General features: G+C 52.4%; 1 protein-coding gene across 1 annotated transcript; it reads right to left on the bottom strand.

Moving 5' to 3' along the window:
• Positions 1-2,142: 2,142 nt before the first annotated feature.
• On the bottom strand, positions 2,143-8,799 carry ELOF1 (elongation factor 1 homolog). The gene is made up of 4 exons (XM_023188732.1): positions 8,651-8,799; positions 3,313-3,446; positions 3,092-3,162; positions 2,143-2,891 (listed from the first exon to the last, which is right to left on the bottom strand). Exons 2-4 carry the CDS (start codon positions 3,426-3,428, stop codon positions 2,827-2,829), a joined length of 252 nt encoding a protein of 83 aa, XP_023044500.1. The 5' UTR covers positions 3,429-3,446; positions 8,651-8,799; the 3' UTR covers positions 2,143-2,826.
• Between the last annotated feature and the right edge of the window lie 4,055 nt (positions 8,800-12,854).

Genomic DNA, 12,854 nt, shown 5'->3' with positions numbered 1-12,854 from the left:
GGGAGGCTGAGGTGGGCGGATCACGAGGTCAGGAGTTTGAAACCAGCCTGGCTAACATAGTGAAACCCGGCTCTACTAAAAATACAAAAAATTAGCCAGGCCTGGTGGCGGATACCTGTAATGCCAGCTACTCGGAAGGCTGAGGCAGGAGAATGGCTTGAACCTAGGAGGCAGAGGTTGTAGTGAGCCAAGATCACGACATTGCACTCCAGCCTGGGCAACAGAGCAAGACTCTGTCTCAAAAAAAAAAAAAAAAAAAAAAAAAAAAAAATATATATATATATATATATATATATGGCACAGTCAGAAAGTCAATGCACACACACATATCCACACACACGACCCACACGGCTCTCCCAGAGGCTTGTGGATGGTGGTGACAAAGAGCCTGAGTACTGGGACAGGCTGGATGGCATGTGAATCACAGAGCAACTGCCTGGGTGACCTCAGGCAATCACTTCCCCTCCCCCGACCTGTTTTCCCATCAAAATAATGGGGACAGTGAGCCTCATGTGGTCATGAAATGACACCCCTAGATGGGGTGATACTCTACATGTTTAATTGCTGGTAAAGACCAGGTATCAATAGAGAAAGGATGACAAGTAGGGGTCCTGGTGGGCCCTGTGGGCAGGGTGAACCCTTTAGCCCCAGACTGTGAGGAGGAGAAAGGGGACACGGAGAGGGGCACTTCTGAGCCAGGGCAATGGCCCTTTACCAACTAGCACAGGGCACCATAGGGCACGGTTAATTTTGCGCACCCCGCGCACTCTCAGCCCTCTTAAGGCTAAGCCTGCCAAACCGGGACCCTAAAAGGCTGTGTCCAGGGCCTCAACCTCCTCATGTTTCAGAGGGGACCCTGTTATCCCCGGGAGGAGGGAGAGGTCCGCAACCATCAGGATTCTGAGGAGGAGAGGAGGCAGAGAAGCGAGGAGCAGGGCACGGAGCTGTCTTCTCCCCAGGGGGGGCAGGGGTTGAGGCTGGAACGTGGAGACCTGTGGAGGCAGACACCAGAAGACCCGCGCACAGACGCACGCAGCCCCTGGGGCCTCGTAAACTGGATTCCAGGCGCTCTTGGCTTGGCTACCACAAGTCCTGCTCCCCCAGGGCCGGCGCGGGGAAGCTATGCTGAGGAGGATCCGGGCCTGGCCCAGGGCCCTGCCTCCTCGGGAAAACAGCACCATATTAGCACTTAGCCTCTGAGACTGGGGGTGGGCAGGCGGCAGGAAGGGCCCCGGGTGCCAGAGGAACAAGCCCCCTTTCTGCTGGATCCCAGAGGGCCACCACCCTAAACCTAGGTGCCTGTCTACCACTCTGCCCATGTCTGTTGGCTCCTGCCAGGGCTAGAGGACCTTACCTGGGATCTTGGAGGCGGCAGGATCACCAGGGAAGACATGTCACGGCAGAGTGGGCCTGGGGGCAGCGCACAGGCCAGATGCAGCAGCCCAGTCTGGCAGCCAGGGCTTCCAGGCCAGCTGTGTCTCCCCCGGCAGCCACGCACATCCCGCCCCCACACCAGCCTTCTGAGAGTCCTCACCACCCTTGGACAAAGGTCCCTTTCATGTTTCCCTTCCCAGTGTCCCTCTTCCACCCACTACCTCCAGGACGGCCTGTGAGCTGGTCCCTCAGCCTGGACTCTGGGCTCACAAGAAGTCAGACTGTAAGTTGTAGAGCCTGGTTTCCTGGGTGCAGATCCCCCGTGCCACCTTCTGGCTGTAGGGTCTTGGGCCAGTGACCTCCTTCACCTCTAGCCTCAGTTTCCTCATCTTTGAACCTGGGGTTAGCTTGGCACCTGCCCCACAGGGTGGCTGTCAGGACACTGGGGTGATGCAGGCAAGGCCAGAGGTCAGCGTCTGGCTAGAGGTGGCCCTACAATGTCACCGCCTCAGCCTGCCCCTCCCAGAAGCCTCCTCTGACCACCTGTTCTGTCTCACCTACCCCATTTCCTCATGTGACTGCTGTAAACACCTGGCCAGATGTCTGCCTGCCTGCTCCACCGCCCTGAATGCTTACTGACTGAATAAAATGCTGGGCGGTGTGAAGGGCTGGTCATATGCGCCACCAGGCCACCTCCCAAACGCTGGAACCTCTCCTTCTTCTGGCGACGAGGCAGACGCAGAACCCAAGACATCACAGACAGCAAGGGATGTGCGCTGGCTGCTTTATTTAAGGGCTTGTGATTGACAGCTGTCCCCACCCCAGCCCTTGCTTCCTCTACAAAAGCAACTGAACACGAAACTGGGCTTCCTTGTTAGCATGGGGAGGGGGGCAGCTCCCTGTCAGGGCCCAGCCCAGGGACCTGGGGAACGGCGGCTTTGAATCCCAGGCCACAGGCACTAGGTGGAGAAGGAGGGCGGGAAGTCCAGTTGAGATGGGCACGGTGCTGGTGAGGAGGCTGGAGAGGTCCAGTTCCAGCCTCTACTGGGCTTCCCCTGTCCAGGATATCGGGAAACAGCCCCCCACTTCCGCCGGGGGGAGCCAGAGCCCCAAAGCTGGGGGGCCAGGGGCTGAAGAAGGGAACACAGCAAAGGCTTTTGGAGCCAAGCGAGGTCAGTTCAGGCCCCTCAGGCCCACGAACCCGCCACCACCGCGTATCTATGACCACACACTCACGGCCACCCCAGTGACACGTGCAGCCACACACACACCCACATCCACTCCACACTCGCACACACACCCACTCACAGCCACGCCCACTCTACACACGCACACCGAGGGCTGTGACAGCCCAGGACCCACACCCTGGACCCCTGGAATGTCTCTGGACCAGAACCGAACAGCTGGGTCCATAGTAGGTGGGGCTGCTCAGGGGGTGGGTCCTCTGTGTTGCTACTGATTGGCTGCCTCGCAGGCATCTATCCAATCACTGTACACATCCACGGGTTCTGACAGATCTGAGCCGCTTAGGTCAAGGGTGATCATTGGCATTGGAACCCTGCCCTGCACCTTCTCACCCCACATAAATCAGTAGGTGGCACCTGTTCCTCTGGACGGCCTTGGCCCTGCACCAGGGCACACAGTGGGTCAGAGGAGCAGGGTCCGGACTCCAGCCTCCTCCCCATCCTCTGGAAAAAGCCCAGGTTTCTAAGGATACACGTTATGGGCGTCTGGAATTCCTCTAGGCACACAGTACAAGAGATGACCCCGGTGTTGCGGGCACGGTCCCTGAAACAGACCAAGAGAAGGGACTGGTGAGCAATGTGCCCGGGACCTGTGGGTGATGACGCCTTCACCAAGGGAGGCAAGGGGCAGGACGGAGAACAGCGGGGAGGAGGTGGTGGGGAGGATGGATCCCTCGCCCCGTTCCCCACGCACATTTTCACATCACAGGATTTCTCGTGGTTGCAGAAGGGGCAGGTGAACTGGGTCTCGAGGGTGCCCGTCATCTTCTTCTTGGGAGGCGGCTTTCGTTTTGACTTTCTGCGCCCCATGTCTGCAGGTGGATGAGCCTGTGGGGAGTGGCAGATGTCAGTGGTCTGAGGAAACCACACAGCCCCCCGCTCAATGATCCAGAAAGCAGGCCGGAAAGAGGGTCTGGGACTTGCACTATGGTCCTGGGGCCTCTGCCCTTGAGCGACGAGGCCCTCAGTCCTGATACAGGAGGAAAATCCCCTGTCCCACTCCGGATGGAAGGGGTGAGAGGAGGCTCTAACCCCGTCTCTCTCACTTACTGCATGACCTGGGCAGGTTACTTAAGCTCTCTGTGCCACAGTTTCCTCATCTATAAAACAGAGACAAGGCAGGCATGGTGGCTCACACCTGTAATTCCAGACAGCACTTTGGGAAGCTAAGATGAGAGGACCACTTGACGCCAGGAGCTGGATACCAGCCTGGGCAACAGAGTGAGGCCTCATCTCTAAAAAAAAAAAAAATTAAAAATTAGCCAGGCATGGTGGTGCAAGCCTGTAGTCCCAGCTACTTGGGAGGCTGAGATGGGAGGATCGCTTGAGCCCAGGAGTTCCAGATTTCAGTGAGTTATGATCCAGGCACTGCACTCCAGCCTAGGCAACAGGATGAAACCCTGCATCAAAAAAAAAAAAAAAAAAAAAAAAGGAAAAAAGGTCGGGTATGGTGACTCAAGCTTGTAATCCCAGCACTTTGGGAGGCTGAGGCGGGTGGATCACGAGGTTAGGAGTTCGAGACTAGCCTGACCACCATAGTGAAACCCCATCTCTACTAAAAATACAAAAATTAGCTGGGCATAGTGGCGGGCGCCTATAACCCCAGCTACTCAGGAGGCTGAGGCAGGAGAATCACTGGAACCTGAGAGCCGGAGACTGCAGTGAGCCGAGATCACACCACTGCACTCCAGCCTGGGTGACAGCGCGAGACTCTCTCAAAAAAAAAAAAGATTGAAATAAGGTTGCTATTGCGCGAGACTCCGTCTCAAAAAAGAAACAAAAAAAGATCGAAATAAGGTTGCTATCGCAGAGGAGACTTGTGAGGCTGGCAGCAGGAATGGTAAGTTAAGTACTTAGCACACAGCTGGCCCATCATCACCGGCGCCAATACAAGGAAGCCACTGTCCCTGGGGAGGGTGGCCCAAGAGACTCCAAGACAAGCCAGCTGTTCAGGGCCGGGTGGAGCCTGACAGCCTAGGAGCTGGTGATTTTATACTGGCTGCTCCTCTTGTCAAGGGACATGTGAGCACCATCCACGAAGAGTGACACTCAGGGCATCTGATGGCCTCCATCCAGATGACAGACTGCGGGGCAGAGAAGTGGGAACAAGCACCTCCGAGCTGTGTGAAGGCTCAGGGGCAGCTGTCTGTCCCCTGGCAGGTGGAGGAGAGAGTAGGGACAGGTGGGAGGGCTCTGGGTGTTTGGACGGATCCTGGGAGCTACAAGGAGTGAAAGGGTAAAGTCACCCTGGGCTTTTGAGGGACTGCGGTGTGAGTCACAATCTGGATGAAGACAAAGGCACAGCCAGGACAGGGTCGTTCGGGTAGAGATGGCAGAGGGCGAGAGAGACAGAGGAGACATGGCAGCGGAGCGAGCGAGTATGACGAGAGGAGGAAAGTCCAGGATGACTCCCAGGTTTGTGGTGGGGACACAGTGGCTAGGGGGAGAAGGTGGCATCATTCTCTGATGTGTAACACAGAGGAAGGACAGGGTTTTGGAGAAAATGATGGGGTTGGGTGGCAGAGGGACATCTAGGAACAGATAGATGTCCAGGAAGCAGGTGGATGGGGAAACAGCAGCAGTTACCACCGAACCCAACTCCCCTGCTAGGCACGGTGCTCAGGGCACTGTGCTTGCCATCCCTGAGCCTCCTATGGCGCCTCCTCCAACACACACACACACACACACGACTGCTGATTCTAGCATCGTTCCACTGTGGCAGGGGAGGTCAGCAGTCTGCCAGGATATTCCAGAATAAACAGTGGAGTTTCATTCATTATTTGCTGATCACTTCCTATGTAACACCCTCAACTCTTTTTGTTTGTTTGTTTGTTTTTGAGATGGAGTCTTGCTCTGCCGTGCAGGCTGGAGTGCAGTGGTGTGATCTTGACTCACGGCAACCTCTGCCTCCCGGGTTCAGACGATTCTCCTGCCTCAGCCTCCCGAATAGCTGGGACTACAGGTGTTTGCACTACCACGTGTGGCTAATTTTTTGTATTTTTAGTAGAGACGGGGTTTCACCGTGTTAGCCAGGATGGTCTCGATCTCCTGACCTCATGATCCACCCGCCTTAGCCTCCCAAAGTGCTGGAATTACAGGCGTGAGCCACCGCGCCTGGCCAACACCCCCAGCTCTTAACTGTGATGCTTCCAATTCACTAAATAGAAGCAATCCAAAGACAGCTCCTAGGACCAACTCATTCAGCCATCCACCCACCGTCTTTATTTATTTAAGAGATGAGGTCTCGCTCTGTTGCCCAGGCTGGAGTGCAGTGGCATGATCACAGCTGGCTGAAGCCTCAATCCTCTGGCCTCAGCCTACCCAGTAGCTGGGACAACAGGCATGCGCCACCACTCTCAGCTTCAGCATGCCTCCTTTACTATGGAAGTATGTTCCTGAAAAAACAATTTGTTCATTCTGCCCTGGCTCCCATCCCCTTTTCTTTGAGCAACATCAAATTTTCCAGCTCCACTGGATCTCTCTCACGCACTTGTTATTACCTCTCTTCTCATTTAAAAAGGGGGAAAAAAAGAAAGTCTCTTCATCCTCTTCCAGCTATGATGCATTTCTTTGCAGGCTGTTTTAGTGTACAGCCATCTGCATTCCTGTCCATCTCTCTACACCCCTTGCCTCCAAACTTAGGTCACTGGTGGCTCCATACTGCAAATCCTAATGGCAGTCTTCCGATTTGAGGGATCCTTCCTCCCCTGAAAGCACATGTGGCTCTCAGGACCCCATGTGCTCCCTGTCCTCTGCCTCACTGGTGGCTCCTGCTAGTCTCCTATGCTCCTGCCTCTCTGCCAACTTGCTCTCATGAAGAGAGCACATGAGTTTGGGCCAAGCGCAGTGGCTCACGTCCGTAATCCCAGCATTTTGGGAGGCCGAGGTGGGCAGATCACTTGAGGTCAGGAGTTGGAGACCAGCCTGGCCAACATGGTGAAACCCCATTTCTACTAAAAATACAAAAATTAGCTGGGTATGGTGGCACACGTCTGTAATCCCAGCTATTAGAGAGGCTGAGGTAGGAGAATCGCTTGAACCTGGGAGGTGGAGGTTTCAGTGAGCTGAGATCATGAAACTGCACTCCAACCTGGGCAACAGAGCAAGACTCCACCTAAAAAAAAAAAAAGGCTGGGTGCACTGGCTCAGGCCCATAATCCCAGCACTTTGGGAGGCCAAGGTGGGCAGATCACGAGGTCAGGAGTTCGAGACCAGCCTGACCAACATGGTGAAACCCCATCTCTCCTAAAAATACAAAATTAGTCAGGTGTGGTGGTGGGCACCTGTAATCCCAGCTACTTGGGAGGCTGAGGCAGGAGAACCACTTGAACCCAGGAGGTGGAGGTTGCAGTGAGCTGAGGCACTCCAGCCTGGGCAATAGAGCAAAGAGCCCATGATTTTAATTGTTGGATCCTCTCCTTTCTGGCTATACTCACCTACATGAAGATTTCACCCAGTCTTAGGTGCCTGCTGTACACTGAGGACACCTGCTTCTCCAGCCTTGAGTCTGTCCTCTGAATTGCAGACTCTGATCTATCTGTCTCAGCTACTCCTCCACCTGATATCTAACTTCCACCTAATACTAAACATAACATGTCAAAAACCAAGTCCCTGACACTCCAACCTGCTCTTCCACAGTCTTCCTCATCTCAGCTAACAGCAATTCCATCTTTCTGGATAATCAAATCAAAAATGGATTCGGCCGGGTGGTGGCTCACGCCTGTAATCCCAACACTTTGGGAGGCCGAGATTGGCGGATCACGAGGTCAGGAGATCGAGACCATCCTGGCTAACACGGTGAAACCCCGTCTCTACTAAAAATACAAAAAATTAGCCGGGCGTGGTGGCGGGCGCCTGTAGTCCCAGCTACAAGGGAGGCTGAGACAGGAGAATGGTGTGAACCTGGGAGGCGGAGCTTGCAGTGAGCAGAGATCGCGCCACTGCACTCCAGCCTGGGCGACAGAGCGAGACTCTCCTCTCAAAAAAAGAAACAAACGAAAAAAAAACAAACCTTGGATTCATCCTCAATGCCTTTTTCTCTCACACATCCCTTAGGCGATCCTCCCCCTGCCCCTCTACCTCTGAAATACAAATTAGCCGCGGCACCATGCCCAGTTAATTTTTGTATTTTTTGTAGAGACGGGCACCCACCACGTTGCCCAGGCTGGTCTGGAACTCCTGGGCTCAAGCGATACTCCCGCCTCGGCCTCCCAAAGTGCTGGCACTACATGCATGAGCCATCGTGCTCAGCAATAACCACTATTGAATACATCAATCAGTTTGCTTGTAACTCTATCACTTTGGGAGGTCACGCCTGTAATCTCATCACTTTGGGAGGCCCAGGTGGGAAGATCGCTTGAAGCCAGGAGTTCCAGACCAGCCTGGGCAACATAGTGAGACCTCTCATCTCTACAAAATTACAAAAATTAGCCCTGAGTCTGTAGTCCTAGCTACTCAGGAAGCTAAAGTGGGAAGCTTGCGCCCAGGAGGTCGAGGCTGCAATGAGCTATGATCGCGCCACTGTACTCCAGCTGGGGAGAGAAAGCAAGACTCTGTCTCACAAAAAAAAAAAAAAAAAAAAAAAGTCGAAACAAAATCTACGGATGAGCCCCAGGAGCTCATTTTGCCCAGGGACTACAGTCCCCCCATCCCATGAATGGGGTCTGGCGTGCACAAGGACAGCAGAGGCCTCGGCCTGTCCCGTGACATCGTTAAGTCCAAGCGCGCCAAAAGGGGATGGCAGAGGAGTCATCCCCCGAATCTGCTGGGACCCAAGAGGTGGAGGGTTGGCTGTTCCTCCAGACTCACTAAGGCTTCGGCATCGCCTCCCGACGGCCGCCGGGAGGAGCCAGGCGTCCCGGTTGTCGCGCTGGGAAGGATGGGGTCCGGGGAAGTCAGTCTCCCCAACCTGCCTCCCCCCAAGTTCGAGGTCCCAGGAGCCTCCTCCAGGACCCCGTAAACGCACGGAGTAGGGGAACTCTCAGTCCTGCCCGGCCCCAACGCCCACTCGCACGAGCCGCACCGGCACTCACCTCTAGCTGCGAAAGCTCCCTTCACCCGGGAGACAGTGACTTCCGACTCCTGCCGGAAGCGGAAACCCCTCTCCTCCTTTCAGGTCCTCGCCACCACTAGCCGGGACAGCCCCGCAAACAGGCCTTGCCTCCTTCGCCGGGGCTCTGAGCGCACGCGTACTCAAATAGGAGCGCTTCTGCGCAAGCGTCAGTGCGTATTTGCGTGTGGCTGCGCGCATTGCGAGTACTTCTGGTCAGCTCCCAAGAACGGCAAGTGAGGACTATGAAATACCCTTATGGCTAAATCAGGGTGAAGGGGAAGCTTGTAAGCATGGGAGACGCTCTACTCAAACTAAAAAGTTCAGGTTCTGATCCAGCAGATGAAGAGGGAGGTCTGAGAGGCTGCGGTGCTAACTCGCTCCCAGGTGACTTCCATGCTGTTGATCCGCAGACCATATTTTGAGTGCCCAGATTGTAATAGATGAAGTTGAGTGGACAGGCTGGGGCCAGATTCCATGTAGCTTCGTGGGCCGTGTTAAGGACTTTTATTTTTTATTTTTATTTTATTTTATTTTTTTGAAACGGAGTCTCACTCTGTCGCCCATACTGGAGTGCAGTGGCTCCATTTTGGCTCACTGCAAGCTCCGCCTCCCAGGTTCAAGTGGTTCTCCTACCTCAGCCTCCCGAGTAGCTGGGATTATAGGCGCCGGTCACCGCGCCACGCTTATTTGTGTAGTTTTTGTGTGTGTGTGTGTGCTTTTTTTTTTTTGGTTGAGATGGGGTCTCACCCTTTTGGCCAGGCTGATCTTGAACTCCTGACCTCGTGATCCACCCGCCTCGGCCTCCCAAAGTGCTGGGATTACAGGCGTGAGCCAGCGCGCCCGGCCAAGGACTTTTATTGGTTTTTGTTTTTGTTTTTGTTTTTGTTTTTTTCTGAGACAAGGTCTTGCTCTGTCGCCCAGGCTGGAGTGCAATTGCGCGTTCTCGGCTCACTGCAACCTTAGCCTCCCGGGTTCAAGCGATCCTCCTGCCTCAGCCTCTTGAGTAGCTGTGATTACAGGTGCGCACCACCATGCCTGGCTAATTTTTGTATTTTTAGTAGAGACGTGGTTTCACTATGTTGGTCAGGTTGGTCTCGAACTCCTGACCTCAACTGATCCACCTCGGCCTCCCAAATTGTTGGGATTACAGGTGCGAGCCACTACGCCCGGCCTGCAAAAGATATTTCAAGATGGAGAGAGAGAGGGATTAGCAGTGTCACATGTCCCCGAGTTGAAGAAGATGAGGAAAGAGAATTGACAGTTGAGTTTGGCAAGGGTGTGGTCCCTGGGGACCTTGATAAGAGGTGTTGCATTAGAGTGTTCAGGAAAATAATTTGTAATGAAATGTTTCAAATACAGATGCTCCTTGACTTATGATGGAGTTACATCCTGATAAACCTATGGTAATAAAGTTGAAAAATCTTAGAACCCTCAAGTCAGGGACTGTCTGTAGAGGGATCTGTAGGATATCCCCTAGGGGGCAGTGTTGCCCTGGGAACTGTCAAGTGTAACCAGTAGAACTGCCCTCCTGTGAGACCGTTTTTCAGTGCTGGCGCAAACTAGAAAACACACAGGATGGAATCATACTATACAGTTACCATGCAACTTGCTATTTCCACTTAACCATCTATACATGTATACCTAACTCTTGTTTTTAGTAGCTACAGAATTCATAGTGCAACTCTACCATGGTATAATCAACCGTGACCCTACTGATGGACAATTCCTGGACCTTTCTGAGTTTTGCCACTGTGATGATGCAGTAAAGGTCCCTGAATCAATATCCCTAAGACTGGATCTTTAGTGAAGCATACTTTTCAAAAAAACGGCATTTTGTGAGTACAGTGTCTCACCCCAGTAATCCCAGCACTTTGGGAGGCCTAGGTGGGAGAACTGCTTGAGCCCAGGAGTTTGAGGCTAGCATGGGCAACATAGTGAAATCCTGTCTCTAAAAATAAAATAAAATAACAATAAATGATGGCCGGGCATGGTGGCTCACACCTATAATCCCAGCACTTTTTTGTTTTTGCTTTTTTTTTTTTGAGACGGAGTCTCGCTCTGTGGCCCAGACTGAAGTGCAGTGGCATGATCTCGGCTCACTGCAATCTCCACCTCCAGATTCAAGCAATTCTCCTGCCTCAGTCTCCTGAGTACCTAGGATTACAGGCATGCGCCAACATGCCCAGCTAATTTTTGTATTTTTAGTACAGATGCGGTTTCACCATGTTGGCCAGGCTGGTCTTGAACTCCTGACCTCATGATTTGCCTGCCTTGGCCTCCCAAATTTCTGGGATTACAGGCATGAACCACTGTACCTGGAGCATCCCAGCACTTTGGGAGGCCAAGACGGGTGGATAACCTGAGATCAGGAGTTCAAGACTAGCCTGGCCAACATGGTGAAACCTTGTCTCTACTAAAAATACAAAAATTAGCTGGACGTGATGGCAGGCATCTGTAATCCCAGCTACTCAGGAGACTGAGGCAGGAGAATCACCTGAACCTGGGAGGCAGAGGTTGCAGTGAGTCAAGTTCACTCCACTGTACTCCAGCCTGGGCAACAAGAGCAAAACTCCGTCTCGAAAAGAAAAAAAAAAAAAAGACATTTGAGTCATAGGATGTATATATCTTTCATTTTGTTAATGATTGCCACATTAGTTTTCTCTTTTTCTGTCCTTTCGTCCCTTCCCTCTCTTACTGCCCTCCTTCCCAGCCTTGTTGGGATGTAATTGACTGAACACAAACTGCTCATATTTAAACCATGCCTGGCCAAAATTGCATATTTTGACATACAGGTATATCATTAAAACATGACCATAATCAAGACAATTATTTCCATCATCCTAAGAAACTTCCTCTTACCAGTGGCCGAACATGATGGCTCATGCCTGTAATCCTAGCACTTTGGGAGGCCGAGGTGTGCGAATCACATGAAGACAGCAGTTTGAGACCAGCCTGGGCAACACGGTGAAACCCCTTGTAGGCTCTACTACAAGTACAAAAATTAGCCAGACGTAGTGGTACATGCCTGTAGTCCCAGCTACTCGGGAGGCTGAGGCTGGAGAATTGCTTGAACCCGGGAGGCGGAGGTTGCAGTAAGCCAAGACTGTGGCACTGTACTCCAGCCTGGGTGACAGATCAAGACTCAGTCTTAGAAAAAAAAAAAAAGAAATTTTCTCTTGCCCTTTTGTGCTGTGGCCCCTACTCCAGCCCCTGGCCCTAACTGATTTGTTTGTGGTTCCTATAACTTTGTCTTTTTCAGAAAATCATATAAGCTGACTCATACAATGTGTAGCCTTTTGAGTTGGGCTTCTTTCCCCAGCATATGATGTTTGAAACTCACTCGTTTTCCCAGCACTTTGGGAGGCCAAGGCGGGTGGATTGCTTGAGGTCAGAAGTTCAAGACCGGCCTGGCCAACGTGGTAAAACCCCGTCTCTACTAAAAATACAAAAAATTAGCCAGGCCCGTTGGTGTGTGCCTGTAATCCCAGCTACTTGGGAGGCTGAGGCAGAAGAATCACTTGAACCCAGGAGACAGAGGTTGCAGTGAGCCAGGATCACGCTACTGCACTCCAGCCTGGGCGACAGAGCCAGACTCTGTCTCAAAAAAAAAAAAAAGGAAAAAAAGAAAGTCACTCGTGTTGTTGGATGTGTCAGTGGTTTGTTTCTTTTTTGTTTTCTTTTAAGATGGGGTCTCCCTCTGTCAACCAGACTGGAGTACAGTGGCACCATCACAATTCACTGTAGCCTCAACTTCCCAGGCTCCAGCAATCCTCCCACCTCAGCTTCCCGAGTAGCTGTGATTACACCTGTGCACTACCACACCCAGCCAATTTTTGTATTTTTTTAAAGACAAGGTTTTGCCATGTTGCCCAGGCTGGTCTCGAACTCCTGGGCTCAAGCAATCCACCTGCCTTGGCCTCTCAAAGTGCTTGGATTATAGGCATGAGCCACGGTGCCTGGCCTTGTTTCTTTTTATTATTCACTAGTTTTCTGTTATATGAATGTCCCACACTTTATCTTTTCACCTGTCAGTGACTTGTTTTTGCATTGTTGCTGGTGTTGAGCAATTATTAGAGCTGCCATGAACCATCTCTTTCATTTTGAGGATGGCAGATGACGCCACTCCAAAATATGCCACTTTGGTATATGGATTGTTTTGAGCTAAGGGTACTTGAAAAACAGGT

Source organism: Piliocolobus tephrosceles, chromosome 21, assembly GCF_002776525.5.
Source record: "Piliocolobus tephrosceles isolate RC106 chromosome 21, ASM277652v3, whole genome shotgun sequence".
NCBI classification, from domain to species: Eukaryota; Metazoa; Chordata; class Mammalia; order Primates; family Cercopithecidae; genus Piliocolobus; species Piliocolobus tephrosceles.
Note: the sequence above shows the minus strand (reverse complement) of the source record. Positions and strands in the feature narration are given on the sequence as shown.